Source organism: Pseudonaja textilis, chromosome 1, assembly GCF_049901715.1.
Source record: "Pseudonaja textilis isolate UNSWEBS1 chromosome 1, rPseTex1.2, whole genome shotgun sequence".
Taxonomy (NCBI): domain Eukaryota; kingdom Metazoa; phylum Chordata; class Lepidosauria; order Squamata; family Elapidae; genus Pseudonaja; species Pseudonaja textilis.
This window is the reverse complement of record NC_141990.1, coordinates 144,711,044-144,727,831: the sequence shown is the minus strand read 5'-3', so window position 1 is coordinate 144,727,831 and position 16,788 is coordinate 144,711,044. Positions and strand designations below refer to the sequence as shown.

Genomic DNA, 16,788 nt, shown 5'->3' with positions numbered 1-16,788 from the left:
TAGTTGTAGCAGCTTTTGGCCTCCTGTACTGTATGAAACAGTTTAATCAGTAACCATTTAGTAACCAAACTAAACAAGAACAGCTTCAGAGTATTCTAAATACAGCCAACTGTGGTTTATTCAATTACCTTTGCTGAAACTGATCTTAATTTAGCATGAAATAGCACACCAATGTGAACAGATGCCATTTCAACACTCTCAGCACAGAAATTAGTAATTAGCAGGTAGGACTGTGTCCCCTACATTTCTTTCTAATTATAACAACCTAATCCAGTGTAGCTGTACATTGCAACACAGTGGCTGGTTTTGCTTTAAGACCTAGATGACTTACAGATCCTTCTGTAATGGCTGAATTCACACCAAAGAGACCACTTAGCATGCTGTGAAAAAAACCTCCTTTAGTAGAGAGCAGTTCCATTACTTTTGAAGACAAACATGAATGCTTACAGTGCATGTAAATTACATTTACACATTACTCAGCCTTCTGGATCGCGATATTTTCCAAGAAATGTAACCTCTTTCTCTAAATAACTATCTTGCAAAAAAGAGGGCATTCTTTAATTTTTTAATAAGGCCAATCAATTTATTTAAGTCCATCTACTTTCACATATTTATACAGTATAAAATAATGATCCCTATCTATTGGTACTTAAGGTTGAAATATACCCTACAAATGTATTGCAACTGGTCATTAAAATGCAAGTCAAAAGGAGCACATGGTATACAAAATAAATATGTAAATATAACCCCTGGATAGTATTTCTAAAAACATTCATTTTACCAGATTAAATAAAAACAGAATAACATAAAGCTCTCACTACAAAGTTTACCTTTAAAAAGTTATATATAGGAACTTTTTATTGCTTTTCCTTCTGAACAAATAAAACATTAGGGCAAGAATTTGAGAAGATAATGTAGCAAAGTTGGCCTAAATTATTCCTCCCCTCTACAAAGTGATTTTGAATTTGATGTAAGAAGAGGAAATTTTGAAGATACACAACTAAACAAATCCAAAACTTTACCAAAGGATACAACCAATATCCAAAATCAGATCCAATGCGGGGAAAAATTGATTTTGAAAAGTAATGGAATAAATGCTGCTGGCATATTCTCTGAATCCACAAATGTCTTGAGGAAAATAATACTTCGCGTGCCAAGATTACTTTTGTGAAAATTCTGTCCCCTAAGACAAAACAATTTTGCCTCTCTCCAATTTACCACATTCTTTTGTCATCAAGAGTGCAGGACCCAACACACTCATCACTGGTTGCATCAAATTCTGAAAGGGGCAGAATATTTTAAAAACGTCTACAAAGTTTGATACTCGATGTCATGTAAGCAGACTTCCACTTTTGAAATGGTGTTCCCTCTACTTTGTTGTCTTCTGCATCTTGTAGCTCTCTTAAAGATGCTACATCTTGAAGGTTCCCACAGCCTTCCAAAGAAAATTTGAGAGTGCACAGGGAACGACAGAAACCACAACTCTTTAACTTACACCTTAGTTCTCCATTGTAGAAAAACACCAAGAACACTGCAATATATGTGATTTGGAAAGAAACATTTAACATGTTGGTAATTTTTTAAAGTCTTAAATAATACTAAAGAATGGTTTCTGAATATAAAAATTAAAACCCAGAATACTAGCAAATTCAGGACATGGGTGGAATTTCAGATTCACATAGGCTTTGGCACTTCTTATTTCCTGATTTTAAAAGTAAAAAGGCACATTACTGATGCTTTTTGATTAAAAGTTTTCCTCTCCGCAACCTGTATGATATAGGAAACTTATTTTCACGTTTGGAGCAACTATTTTAATCTTGGTTACACTGCATGGTCTTCCAAGCTATGAGCACTGACACATAATTGGGTGAACCTATTTGTAAAAATCTACAAGTTTGCAAATAATTCTTCCTATCTAAATTTCTGTTTTGCATTGCTTAGACTGTCAGCCCAGATTATAACCTAATTTGCCACAAGAGATGAAGTGTTTCATGCAAACATAAATCCAAAGCAGGAAAATTACATCCAAAATATTTCAGGCACCACTGCCAGAAATCTGATTTTAACTTAATTCAAAATAGTCACAATAATGGGGCAAAGCAAGGTAATTTACAATAAATTATCTACAACAAGATGTGCCATCCTTTGGAAGAAAAAAAAAACGTTTTTAATATCTTGGAGAAAACTTTTCTATGAGAATCCTGCTAATGAAATTCTTCAAGATATAGAATACTTTTCTCCATATGCAAATACCAGTAAGTAGAATACAGCAGCAACTGGGAAATAACTTCTGGGGGGTGGGGGGGCAGGGAACCAAGAACCATGTGCAGTACCTTCTAAAGAGAGATTCTGGGCAAAGAACGTACGGTAGTGAGAAGACACCTAGGTGGATGCAATTAAGATGATGAAATTATAAAGCAAGAGGACCTAGGAATCTCTAGATGTTGCCAGATAACAATTCTCAGTCTCATTAACACGAATGCTGGTTGGCAGTGTGATCTGTAACTTAGCATTATCTCTGGAAAAACATCAGTTCCTCACCTCTGTAGCAGAGATCACTATCATATGGACAAATCAGTAGGGACTGAAGAGAGAGAGAACTAGGAGGGAATTTAGCCCTAGGACAAAGTTTCTGCAATAATATATTTTAACAAAATGTTTCCAAGTTTTTTTCCCCCAGGAAGTAGTCTATATTGATTACTTGAATTTAAGGGTGCTCCGTTCCTTTTACAAAGCTAAGTCGACATCCAAATTGTAGGGGAAAACAAGGAGGTTTTCCCTTTCTCTCCCTCTGTGGTGATTGTACACATCAATTCTGGAGAATATCCAAAGCATCGGCTGCAGATTTTTAACAGGTGCAAAAGGGCTTCATGAGGGAAGAGAAACCCAGGACTTCATTGCAACAGCTAAGGGACATAGTTGGATTCAAATAGTGATTTTCTTGAATTTTATCAGAAAAGCGGTTCTGCTGTTTACAAAAACAGTGAGATATTGCCTACTATCTGAGATTTCTTTGAAGAAAATTAAACTGCATAAAGTATTGGACCCAGAGAGAGATTGTGCTACACAGTATTTCACATTATTCTGCATACAATATGAAAACAATGTTAAATAAGATATAAAAAAGGGAACTAACAGAACTAATGCCGAGACTAAAAGAAAAAGAAAAATCTGGATTCAAACAGAACCTCCATTTTCTTTTATAGTGACTGATCTGGACCCTACTTTACATTTTGTAGATAAAACATGAAAGAGCACTTTTCTCTTTGACAAACGGGTTAAGTACTGACTTCATCCATTTGAATTCAACTAATCTGGGTAGAACACAGGACTCTTTAACAGCACCTTTTTACAGGTCGCTGCACTACAAGAGTTTTACACAATATAACGTAACTTTTCCCTTGTTGAACTTCTCCACTCAAGTGATGGACCTATTCTACGTTCACCAAGTTGTGAAGAGGTGGTTGAAGTGAGTCTGTCTGGGTGTGCAACACTGTCAGATCATGCAAAGCGGTAGCTATGGGGGCTTCTTGGGACCCCGCTGCAGGCCTCAATTTACAGTCTGTTACAGAGGAAGTTCCATTTTCATGCCCAGCAGTCAGGCTTTCTTGAACAGCCGTCAAACTTTGATAGTGCCCATTTTCAGATAATGACAGCAGCTTTTCTGGTAACTTGGGACGAGGTCCATCGTATTCTTCAACAGGAAGCTCAGTCTTATGATCCTCGTCATTCTTAGAAGCACCTTCAACGACTACAAGGAAAGACTTCCAGGGTGTGTTCTTATCATGAATCTATTAAAGAAAGAAGATTACCCATATTAAATCACTCATTAGTACCCATTGGATTTTACAGCACTTTCTGTAGCCTGAAGCTGTAACAAACAAACCCCATGCAGAACTTCAAACTCTGATACAGTATGGAGGAGATTCTTAGTTAAGTTCACCTAGTAGTACTTTTTTTCATCCCCCAAATAACAGCAGAATATTTTGGAGAATTGGTTTATATTCAAGTAACAAAGTCTATACTAAAGAAAATTTAGAATTCAGAGAAGAACAGTGGCAATTAAAGTGTTGAGATAGCAAGAAGCGGGACACATTTTTCCCAAGTGAAGGGAAGATGTGAAACATTACAAGCAAGCTAAAAATAATCTCAAGTATTAAAACTTGCCTGTGTATTCATTTAAGTATAAATTGTTTCTCCTTCAAGGAAAATCTTGTGGGCTTTTTGATGGCAAAGATCAGGCCCTATGTTTGAAATTCTGTATCACTTTCCTTAATTGTGTTGGGATGAGTTTTTGTGGATTTTCAAAAAAAAAAAAAAGCCAAAATTGTCACTGTAATTCCGAAAAGGCTGCTTTGGTAGATGTCACCAATCAGGAACTCAACAATCCAGCCATTAGAAAGGTATTTCATCCAAATGAATGGAAATACCCTCTGCTAATATGTGAAAGGTTCCATTTTTTTTTCTATCTGCATTAACTGCTCATCCATGAAAAGTTGTGATTCTAATCTCATTATCCAAGCGATAACCATCGTTGTGGGATCCATACCAGGTAAACTATTCCTATCCTTTAATGCAACAGTAACATATAACTGGAAGTACACAAGAAGCACTTTTCACAGAAGTGCCTGTTCTCCCTTACTGAGGTGTGACGCCGAAGAGTAGACTTGTCGGTGAATGTCCGCCCACAGGCATTGCACATGAATGGCTTCTCCCCTGTGTGGATCCGATGATGGCGTTGCAGTGCATTGAGTTGAGTAAACTGTTTGCCGCACTGATCACAGCAGTATGGACGCTCACCTGCAAGATAAAGCACCTACAGAAATCAGGGGAGGAGGTTTTGCCAATGAAATGCAGGAATAACCTGACTTGAAAGCCTTGGCTACACTGCCACCTTGCTGAGGTGGCTGTGCTACTAAGCATATTTACACCTCTAAGCAGAAACAAAACGTTACCGATTGGAGATTATAGAAAAAGAATATGCCATTGAAGATTAGCCTGGAGTTCCTTTTCAAAAGATGCAAAGGATATTAGCTAGTAATGCAGTTAGAATGCAATGAAATAGAATCTTATATACTTTAAAGAGGAAAATGTCTAAAGGTCTGAATAAGAGAATCTCAGGGAATAATAGATGAAAACTAAGCAGGAGTTGGGAGAATTTGCAGGCACACCTACAACCCCAAATTGTTAAAGCTATAAAAAGAAGCAGGAATCACTGAAGATCATAAGCAGAGAATGCAAGAAGTAAAAAAACTGAAGAAGTAAACGAAAGCAGGTAAATTTTAATTTAGGGACAGGAAGTTCAGTCAAAAGCAATCAAGTACAGGAAAACAAGACAAGGGAGACCTATTATTTTCTGAAGAGTTCAAAGTATAAAAATTAGATTCAAAGACTTTGGGAATAAATATTTACAGTAGTGCTTAGAAGTTTGTCCAACCATTTGAATTTTTAATATTTCTGCACAAATAACCTAAAACATTATCTGTTTTTTCCCTAAGTCCTAAAACTGAATAACAATACCCCAAGAACACAAATTAGTCAAAAATACAAGATCTGGAATCTCAAGTTACTGAAGACAGAGTATGTTTCTAGATCGTGTATGTCAGATTCAAACAATCTTAAATATTAAATTTGAAATAATTATTTTCTAATTTGAACTCAGCTACAGGTTGTTTTAAGTAAGAGATTACAACAATCTGATTAATAAAGCCACAAATCGTGATTTACAAATCACCATTAGCTGGGCAAAAACCCAAGACAATATGGTATAATTCAATATAGTTGTGAATTCAGCCTGAAACACAGAGACTGCTGAGCTGGCAGATAGCATTATGGAAACCTGGAAAACCTGAGCTAGGCATCATCTAGCAAGAAAACTTCAAAGTACACTCTCTCTTCAATTTTCTCCAAAAAAGTTTTCAAGTCAAACATTTTCCTAAGTTGTTTTTGTAGCTTCCTACCTGTATGAACTTTGATATGCTGATATAGTGAATTCCTCTGTGCAAATGTCCTGAAGCAAACTTCACATTTAAAGGGCTTAGATCCAGTGTGGATTCGATTATGGTGTTTCAAATATTCCTTGGAAGCAAAGCTCTTCCCACATGTCTCACACATGAAAGGTCTCTCTCCTGGAGCACAAAGGAATTGGAAGAGGAAAAAAAGCAGAAAGACGGTTTTTTTACTGATGCCAAGATCAACCCACACACACGTGAACATGAGTTTGCACACAAGGCCATCCAGGTCTGCACGAGAAACTCTTCCTCATGACCACCATTAAGCACAAATTCTTTGGGGTCTGACAAACCGCTTTATGTCACAGAGTACATCATCTCAACACATCATCTTCAAAACTGTTTAGCCTTTGCGTTGTCAGGCTACATCAGCTTCCCCCAGCTGGTGACCTAGAAGTGTGTGACAAATTGCCCCAACCAATACGGCCATATTTAAAAAAAAATAGTTATAGAAAACTCAATTCTCCCTGAAAATGTTATACTGGCATCTACAAAGTTAACATGGCCAAAAAGATTTCTCTCAAATGTATCCCACAATTAATGATGGGTGGATGAAAACTTTTTAGTCAACATTTTTAAAAGGTATGAAATAAAAGCACATTGCAAAACAGTTCTTCCTTCAGAATGATATGTAATTAGATTCGTTAGATTTTTATAGCAGTTACAAAAAGCCTCTTATTATCTCATACTCAAAATTACTGTAGGACTTAAGATTAACATGAGATTGAGATAAAACCACAGCAATATTGGCCTATTGGATATTGGATCCAACTTGCCAGCTAGCTAAGAGGTGGAGATACAGTTTGTACATATACTTGATAAGGGAAGAATAGCAAGGTTGCCAATACATATCCCTTCTTAACACAATCATATATTATGGCAGCAGCACCTATTTTTTTGTGCAGTTTTAATGTAAAAAAAAAAAGGAACTTATCCTGTTCTTGCTGGTTTAGCAGAATCGCATTAATGCTGCTAATGTAGACAATAAGTCTGTTTTCACATATAATGAACTACGAACTAGCCAACTATGGTTTAGGCTAGCATAACTTAGGAACCTGTCCATATGATTTCGGGTAAAAAAAAATCTATCCAACTGGGTTACCTGAGTGAACTAGGATTCAGCAAACCATAGGATAACATTTTATGTGAACAAAAGATATCCTTATTGGCTAGTTTACAGAATAATTATTTCATGGTTTGGTGATACTGCTAACAGTAAAATCTCTAAATAACAAATCATAACATTTAACAAGATATAACAACAACCTACTCTTATCATTTGATCATTTTTTGAAAGTGGAAAACCGAATTTCTATTGATTCCAGTAATAGCCGTGAGCCATATAGTTCTGGAAAACAGACTGGACTATCTAGAGTAAAGGTATACAGCAATTTTTCTAAACTAATGAGGACCAGATAATAATTTTAAATTGACAAAGAATAAAAATTGATAGCTATTGATCTGCAAGAACATTAACCTTAACCCCATCAGCTCCTATGTACAGTAATAACATACATCAAAACAGATTATATATTGCACATATCTGTCAGTAAATGAAAAAAAAACCTGGAGTGTAAAAATGAAGTATCCTACTACCTGTATGGCATCTTTTATGGTATATAAGCATGTGATTTTGTGTAAATCGTGCTCCACAATCATTACAAACAAATGGTTTTTCGCCTGTGTGGATTCTGAAATAAGAAAAGAATAGCACAAATCAAGAAAAATATTATATTTGCTCTTCAGCATTACCAAGACATAAGTCAGTGGCTAGCAATCAATGGCATTTACTGGGATGACTCTTAAGATTTCCAGTTCAGAATGGGGATCTCTAATACTGACTGGGAAATGTAATACCTAGTGTATCACTTGTGCATGATATGCCCAATCCAACAGGTAGTATGTACAGAGTTGTCTACTATGTATATACTTTTCCAATTGAATGGCATGGTGAGATGACCTTTCATATTAAAGACTTTTTTAAAAACAAAATTCAGAGAATAAAAGTCTAGGCATAAGTCTAGACATATTTCCCCTCAAAAGAGAAAAACCAGATATAAATTTCAAAATGGACAGGAGAACGGTCAAATTAAAAGTTATTTTCTTAAAATCACAAACAACAGTGATCTAAATTAACCTGCAATAAAAAAAATAATAAACATAAAAATGCCTTGACTTTCAGATCAATGTCTTTTTGCATTTAGCATAGCAAATACTGTAAATATTTCAGTTTTCAAAAGCTGGGAAAAATTATTCACTTATAGAAGCTATATAGCAAATGCAATTCGATCTCCTTAAATAAAAAATACTATTACATGTGAATTATAGGTCATTTCCTCTCCGAATCCAGGCAGCATTTCATACTTTGCTCCTAAAATAATTATTCCTGAATCAAGAAGCATGAAGGACAAAAATGTCCCTAAAACTTTGTAATCAGATTTCACCATAGATTGTGCTTTAGGAATAGGTGACATATCCAAACCCCATTAAATTCTCAATTTTCTCTCCTACATTACAAGGTTGAATGAAAAGCAAGGCTTCCGATGTTACATAAGTTACTAACAGATGGCAATAATACGGGTGTACTAGACGTTAGATATTTCCTTTCGCATGTTTTTTTCCAGTTTGTAAAATGGAAGCCTGCTGAGCACAGTGACTGAAGTTTTGATTGCCAAAAGAATCCCTCCAACTGAAATTCACAACCAGTGTAGATTGTTTGGGGTGATACTATCTTGATATGCCTACTCTGCATCACTGAGCCAAAAAAGGTACAGCTGGAAAAGGCTGATTTGTATAATCAAGAACAAAGTAAATAACCTGTAACAGCAACTAGTGAGCCTCACATGAGAAAGATCGTTAAACAGATCAAAGAGAATTGGAGAATCACTCAAAGGAAAACAACCATAGCATTGTAAGAGGAATGTGTGGGTCAGTCACATTACTGATATAATTCAGTATATCACATTACATGCAAGATATGTTCCTCTCATGCCCATAGCAAAGACAAAAGCTTTCACGGGTTGAAATTTGCCAACAATCATTGTCACATTGTAAGAATGAAGATAAGGTAAGCATTTCTTCCCTGAGTTGTGAGCGACAGTGAAATATGGGCTCGTCAATGAGATTGAGAAATGAAACATCATTGGTCCATGGAATATCATTACAAAACTTCACCTTGGGAAAAAAAAAATTCAAAACATAGGCTTTGTCAGGAAAACACGGTTACTGCTTTTCAGTCTACTTATGTGGTATTATTAATGTGAATTTCTTTGAACCTAGCACCACTATCCACTCAAAATGCCTGAAACCCCTCCCCCCAATTAAATAGAATTTGGAAGCACATGGAGATATGGATGCAACTCACCCAGGGGCCACCCCAGAGACAATGGCAAAGCTTGATCTCACTGTATTAGCCCATCTGCAATACAGTCCAGGCTTGGAATCATGCAACTTTCATCTTTTCCCACCATCGAAAGAATACCATCATAAGGCATCTTTTTAACTCAAATGAAGAGGAGGGAAAGACTATCAGGACTAAACCAAAGACACAACTTTTTGTGACAGTTTTAAGAAGCTTGTCCATCATTGGCAACAGTGTGCAGTAAATGCTAAAGATTATGTGGAGAAGTAAAGCGCAGGTCATTTCGAGGATGATTTCCCTGTTTCATTGATTAAAATATTCCCATTTAAACTAACATGATGGAGCCGCTTCCTTTTCATTCAACCTTTGTATATCCAAACTTCTTCTCTATTTCAAAGAACAAGCAGAATCTTATCTCGGGATGATTCACAGGCTAGGATCAGCAGCAGTTTGCCTGCTGTTCCACAACAGGAAGTATAAAAACAACAAGCCCTGAGGTAGCTTTCTCCAAATGTATTGGACCTCAGTTCATATAACCCTTAATCAGCATAGATGACAGTTATATCGCCTGGGAGATTATGGAAGGTGTAGCTCAACACTATAGGGGCTGAACTCACAGTTGCCCTTTAGGTTAAAAAGTAGATCCACCTTGTTCTCACCTTCTATGTACAGGTAGTCCTCGACTTGCAACCACAAATTAAGCCCAACATTTCTGTGGCTAAGCAAGAGAGTTGGTCTCCTTTTGCAACCTTTCTTGCCAGAGTTGTTAGGTGAATCACTGCAGTTGTTGAGTTAATACTACTGTTATTAAGTGAATCTGTCTTCCCCATTGACTTTGTCAGAAGGTTGCAAAAGAGAGATCACATGATCTCAAGACACTGCAAATGTTGTAAATAAATGCTGGTTGCTAAGTGTCCAAATTCTTATCATGCAAATATGGAGATGCTACAATAGTTGGATGTGTGAAAAAATGTTATAACTCATTTTTTTTCCAGTACCGTTATACTGTACAGTGGAACAGTCACTAAATGAATGGTTGTTAAGTCGAGAATTATCTATATTCCTAGATATGACAGTCGGTGGCCCATATCTTTGCTGAGGTGCTTAGTCACAGTATCCCAGCCAGGAAGCCACGGAAAAAGCCATCGAGCTATGGTTCTAAATCTTTGCTTAGCTAAGTACGCATAGCTTTCTCCTAAGCGTGCCAGCACCCCTACCCAACTATTTTCTACTCGCACAGTCTTTAATTGTTCCATTAGGTAGGCACAGCTGCCTATTTCATTCAAACGTAGAGTTTTGCACTATGATTATCTTTGTCAAATGTGTAACCAATGGTTTGAAGCTGAATTGTTTGGCAATCAGACTTCACCCGTCATTCCCAGTTTAGGCACAACAATAAATCAGGATCAGTCAAAACTACACAGATTCTGAAATTCTCCTCAGCCAATGCAGAGATAGCAAGGGACTATGAGTAATCATTATTTAGGTCACGCTATACAACAGCTTCAATGACTACTTCAGTTTCAACCACAACAATACAAGTGCACACAACGGATACAAACTCAATGTAAACCGCTTCAAATTCGATTGCAGAAAGTAGTCAACACCTGGAATGCACTACCTGACTCTGCTGTTACATCCTCTAACCCCCTCTCCTTTAACCTCAAATCAACCTCTATTGACCTCACCTCATTCCTAAGAGGTCTGTAAGGGGCGTGCAGAAGTGCCCCATCGGGCCTTCCGTTCCTGTTCTATTGTCCCCATTTATTTGTACCTATTTCCTGTATTCTTACTCATATTTATACTTATATCTATTATCTTGTAAGTGATTGACAAATCAAATAAATCAAATAAATACATAATGAAAGTTTTTCATATCCCTTACATGTATTATTTTACTTGCCTGGCGATGATTGAAAAGGACTATACTCCCTCTAAGTAATATTAGAAACATATTCTGATCTTCTTTTCAGAAGAAAAGAAATCTAGCAAAAAAACAATTAGAAATGTTCAATCAGGACCCTCAGAACTTCCACTGAGACAATGTATCTGCTTGGGATATACAGCCAACTAAAAAGAAAATCTGCTTTCTGAATGTTTAATATGGTAAACTGACTGCCAACAGGACTGATTATCGCCAAACTCATGTCAAAACGAGACGGAATCGTAGTTCTGGCAGTTCCAGCCAGCCCATCTGGAGAGCACCAGACTGAAAAAGCTGTTTGAGAATAAAATACCCCTGTAACCCTCCCGACAGTATTTCAAGTATTACCTAGACAAGGTTTAATCGGATGAGCTGGTTTTGCAATAGGTGACAACCTGCTATGATTCCCCCTAACTTTTACACAGTATTATATTTTACCCAAGTCAGTCTGTGACTGGAATGTTATAGTCGTTCCAACAACATGAACGTTAATAAGAATCAGGACTCTAAATGTTCTCCATTCTTTAGCGAAGGCTTACATTAATTCCAACGTATATTATGGTGGCTCAGGAGCATTTTAGATTAGGGCTGCGACCTGCCGTTTCAAAGGGAAACAACTGAACCCGCCAGAGAGGAGCTCCAACCTATTCATTACTCTTTTTTTGCCCAGGAAGAAGCTGCCTCAGGGAAGGCATTAGCTTTTTTTCGCCCGGGAGATTTAGCTTACAAGGCCCATCCCGCCTGTTCATACCTCATGTGTGTTTTAAGTGCCGAAGGCTGAGAAAACTTAGCCTCACACTCTGTGCACCCATAAGGCTTGTCGCCTGTGTGTGTCCTTTCATGAAGCCTCAGGGCCGTTTTGGAGCTCAAACCCTTTCCACACTGGAGGCAGTGATGACGCTCCCCACCACCCTCATGAACCTGCAGAATGTGCCGCTTGACGTCCTTCTTGCGCTTGAACTTCTTACCACAGAGCTCGCATGGGAAGTGGCGCTCGCTGCTGTGGACGTGGCGCTGGTGGCTTTTGAGGTTGCACCGGTTGGCAAAAGTCTGGCCACAGGTTTCGCAACGGTAAATGATTTCAGCTGCGATGCCATGGCTCTGCTTGATGTGTTTCAGAAAGCTCTTCTCGTAGAGGAATTCCCGCTCGCAAGTACTGCAAGTAAAGTTGCCACTGCGGTTCTTTTTATCCTCCTCCAGTTTAGTCAGGTTTTCCTCCTGGTGGTCCTCAGCACCATCAGGCCCTTTCTCCTCTAGCTTCACACTGTTCACCGCTTGGTCTTTCTCCTCCTCCTCCTCCTCCTCTTCCTCCCCACCCTTTTCACGGGGGCCCTTGTCTTTGGAAAACTGGCTCTCCTCCACAACAGCTTCAGCCAACGTCTGTTGCTCTCGCAGGCGCCTTGTGTACTTCTTCTTGGGTATCTCCACAAAGACTTTTCTGCCAGCCAACCTGCCACTCGCCCGCCTGATTTTGGAACAGGGGGCCTTCAGGGCTTCTTTTTTCCTCTCCAACTTTTCCTTTAATTTCAGGGTGGGGGGTTCTAGCTCCAGTCCAGTCCTGGGTCTTCTGAGGGCAGAGCTTGCAAAATAATCCACATTGTCCCCTTGTGGTTCAGTGATAGTTCTGGGCTCAGTTAAAGTGCCAGGATGGGCCCTGCCATCCTCATTGGTATCCTGTGACTCAGAAAAATTTTGCAATTCCAGCAACACCGATTCAAGCATTTGTTTTTTTAACTGAAAGCAGGTCTCTGACAAATCTAAACATTTCAGTTTCTCAGCCACTTCCAGCATGCGCTGTACCCGATCTTCTTCTACCTCTACCCGGGCAGTATAAACAAATTCCAGAAAAGATGCAAAGTCAGCTACCTGGACTTCATTCAGTAACACATTGGTCCTCGGTCCATCCATGCCTTTTTCATTAAGAAAGACCTCTTTAAAGAACTTGCTTGTGGCTGCCAGCACAGCTTTGTGAGCAACAAACTCTGCTCTGACACCTTGATATTCTACGCTCACGGTGACATCACAAAGGTGGCCTAGGAGACGCAGCTGATGCATTTCATTCAAAAGGTTGATTGGTGAGGATTTGGATTCCAGAAGAACAGCATTACTTTCCATCTTCTTCCTCTCTAAAAATACATTATTACATGTTAATAGTTTGCCACACAAATAAGATTAAGACCCCAAAGTAATCACCAAAGGATAAATCCTTTTATTCTGTCAGTTCCCCACTATCCTGTCAAAGCTGAAGAAGCTTCTTAGATGAGATGCAAAACATTTTCAAAAGGAAAAACAAGGAAGTCCAGTTGCCTCCAGAAAAAGCAACCATGATCTGGGTGATTGAGCATCTCTACAGACCCTGAAGTAATGTTCTCCTTGCCAATTTGAAAAAAAGAAAAGTATAAAACCTACAAAATCCAGTTATGGTCTCTGAATGTTCAATATGTATATAACAATTTCCTTTGTAGTAGGCCCTCACAGACTGACAGGCTGCCAGTGATTTGCAACTGTATCTCCCTAAATTGCTTGGGAGTCCTTGTTTAGCAGTCACAGTTGGAACCAGCAACTCATTAAGCAAATTGATTGCTAAGAGAAACTGCAATTCTTTTATGATCTTACTTCAGTTTTCCTTTGCTTTAAAGACCTGCAAAGGTTGCAATTGCAGGAATTGGACCTAAAGTTACTTTTATATCCCAGTTGTAACTATGAATGGTCACTAAATGAGGCAGCCTAAATGAGGACTACCTATATAAACAGCAAGAAAGGAGAAGGTATTTTTTGTTGTAAACTATTGGACTTAGATTATAGTACTGTCATACTCTTCTGACATTATAAGCTCAGACCAGAGAGACAAAAAAAAAACCCAATTCCTGAGTAAGATGGCATACTAACGAATCTGTTTTCTCAATCACATATACCTGCAAGAGGAAGAATGAGAAAAATATATAGAGAACGAATTGATTAAATTAAATACTTGCAATGACAGGCAAACTGCTTAGTTCAGATCTCTAATGATACAAGAATCTCAGGGTGGGGAGGGGGAGGGTAAATGGCCTCTTTGAAGCTTAACAAACTGAAGTTCTTTGTCATTTCTTCCCATCTTCTCAGCCCCATTGAAAGTCCTGTTAAATGCTTACTTTATTTAGAATAATACAGCATTTTGCAGTTTTCCATATACAGCTTTCTTACAATTTTAAATTCACTGATGTACACCCCATCCATCCAGTTCTCTCCATCTTGACAGTCACCCTGAACTACTTAAGAGTCACATCTCAGATCTCTTCATTTGGAAGTTGGTAAGTGAATCATGATTAATCATACCACCTGGATTAAGATGACATACAGACCTATGGCTAAGGTAAATAAACCTAAAACAAATTAGCACTTTAACCGGAGTTTGATCCATGGTGACTTTGGATAACCTGCCCATCTGATAGCCATGGGCTTATCATATCATGCAAATTTAGTTCAAGAACCAGAGTCCACACTTGCTTGTTTTCATCACCTTTTTTCCTTTCATATAATCTCATTTAGATTATAAACTGGCGGATAAGTTTATGCAAATTGTTCTGAAATTCTTTTACGATTGAGGAAGGTAAAAAGCATCTCAGAATCCTTAAATGAATAAGTGAAAATAGCACTATTGGTGAGCACTCCTATTTCCCCATTTTTATTATGATTTTTAACTTGTTTTATTTTTGATATGTTTATTTACTTCTAAGCAAAATAATTCACATTCGCATGTTTTATTCCAACACTCAGGCTCTGCATCTCTTTGTCACAATTTATATTTTGCAGGCTTTGTGGGTCTCAAACTTGGATTTTCCTTATGACCCTGATGTAAAGTTCCTAATAGGAAGATAAGAAATTTTGAATGTTCTTTCCGGCGTTGTTCACCCCGCTTAGGCAAAAATACAAGTGAAATGGAGTCTGTGACAAGATACATAACAAGGGGCTCAGGAAATCTGACAGAAAAAGGCAGAGAGCGCCACATAGGCATCTCTCCCCGCCCCCCATTTTGTTTATTGAGAGATAGGAAGAAGCCAAGTTTTGTCAATACAATCAAGTAATTTCACTCTCCTAACTCTAGGCCAACTATTTGGCATTCTTTTGCTGACAAATCTGCCCCAGCCTATGATAAAAAAAGGTTACCAAATGAGCATTTTCCCCCCTATGATTTCCAACTTCTAGTTCAAAGCCATTCTAAACACAAACCGCTTAGAAATCTTATATTTTAAGCATGCACATTTTTGTTTTTTTTTTAAACCACCCACCTCCATATACGTTTCATATATGCTCTTCTCTCAGCTGAACTTCACTCGGTTTCCTCCCATTCTGCCTGCTGCCCTCCAGGACCATTAGCCTGCGCTAGCTTGATGCCCCCCCACTCCCGATATGGGACTACAAGTCCCATTTCATCCTAGGTAGCACACGACCAACGGCTAAAGGGCAACTGGAAACCGTCCTCGATCTATTTGGAAGGCACCAAGGTTATTTTAAAAGCCCTGAGGAAGCGGGAGGATCGCTTGGGTATCCGCTATTTATTTTTTTTTGTCCCAGCGCAATTGATGTTACGCATAAATTACTCCCTGTCTTAGCTGCGAATACCTTGCCAAGCTCACAACCACACAGTATTTGTGGGGGTGGGGGGATGCCGTCGCCTTCCTTTTCGTACTGTGATCCTTTCTGCAGGAGACCCACCAACACACACACACACACATGCACACTAGGGAGGAGGAGAATGAACACAATGGGGGTACCACTTTTTGTTTCGCTTCGTCCCCCCCCCCCTTCCTTAGGGCAGGCTCACTTCTTCATCCCCCCCACACCTCCCGCCTCTCCTCCGGCAAACCCGCCATCGAAGCGCCGCAAGCCGTCCGCGTCCCTCTCGATCCGACTCTCCCCCCCTCCCCCCATCCCACTCACCGGGCAGCCCCGGCAGCTGGGCAGCCTCAGGGCCAGGATGGCCCCTCCCCCCGTCACGCTCCCACATCCGATAAACGGCTTCCCCTCCGCCCCTTCCTCTCGATGTCGTCACAGCATACCTACGGCGTTCGTTGCCAGGAGAAGGCGGGGGGGGAAGGGGAGGAGTCAGATTTTCCCTACCCTAGATTTCATTATAGGACTTCCGCCGGGCTCCTAGGAATCGGGGTGGCCGCTCTGTTGTCCTACCTACTCAAACAAGAGAAAGGCCTTTCACCATAGAGACGTTTAGGGCTAGAAAGGCGAGCCTCTCCGTGACTAGGAAAGGTCCGGGTTCGCCGAATCTCTTTTTCGAACGTTCCTTCTCGCGGTGTTCTGAGGTTGTTCGGTTGTCTCGTTCGCTTGGCTAGCTCAGCTTTTGGATATCCATTATACAGTGAACCGCACCAATGCCAGCTGGGTGATCTTGGGCCAGTCCTTCTTTATCAGCCCAAAGAAGCAGGCAATGGTAACCATGTCTTAAAAAAAAAAAAACTTGCCAAGAAAACTGCAGGGATCAGTCCAGGTTGTCA

The 16,788-nt window shown here is 39.1% G+C and overlaps 1 protein-coding gene across 1 annotated transcript; it reads right to left on the bottom strand.

Annotated features, from left to right (window-relative positions):
• Positions 1-553: 553 nt before the first annotated feature.
• On the bottom strand, positions 554-16,350 carry LOC113442649 (GDNF-inducible zinc finger protein 1). The gene is made up of 6 exons (XM_026710358.2): positions 16,220-16,350; positions 12,048-13,422; positions 7,608-7,702; positions 5,961-6,128; positions 4,643-4,800; positions 554-3,791 (listed from the first exon to the last, which is right to left on the bottom strand). The coding sequence occupies exons 1-6, from the start codon at positions 16,284-16,286 to the stop codon at positions 3,432-3,434; spliced, it is 2,223 nt and encodes a 740-aa protein (XP_026566143.2). The 5' UTR covers positions 16,287-16,350; the 3' UTR covers positions 554-3,431.
• Between the last annotated feature and the right edge of the window lie 438 nt (positions 16,351-16,788).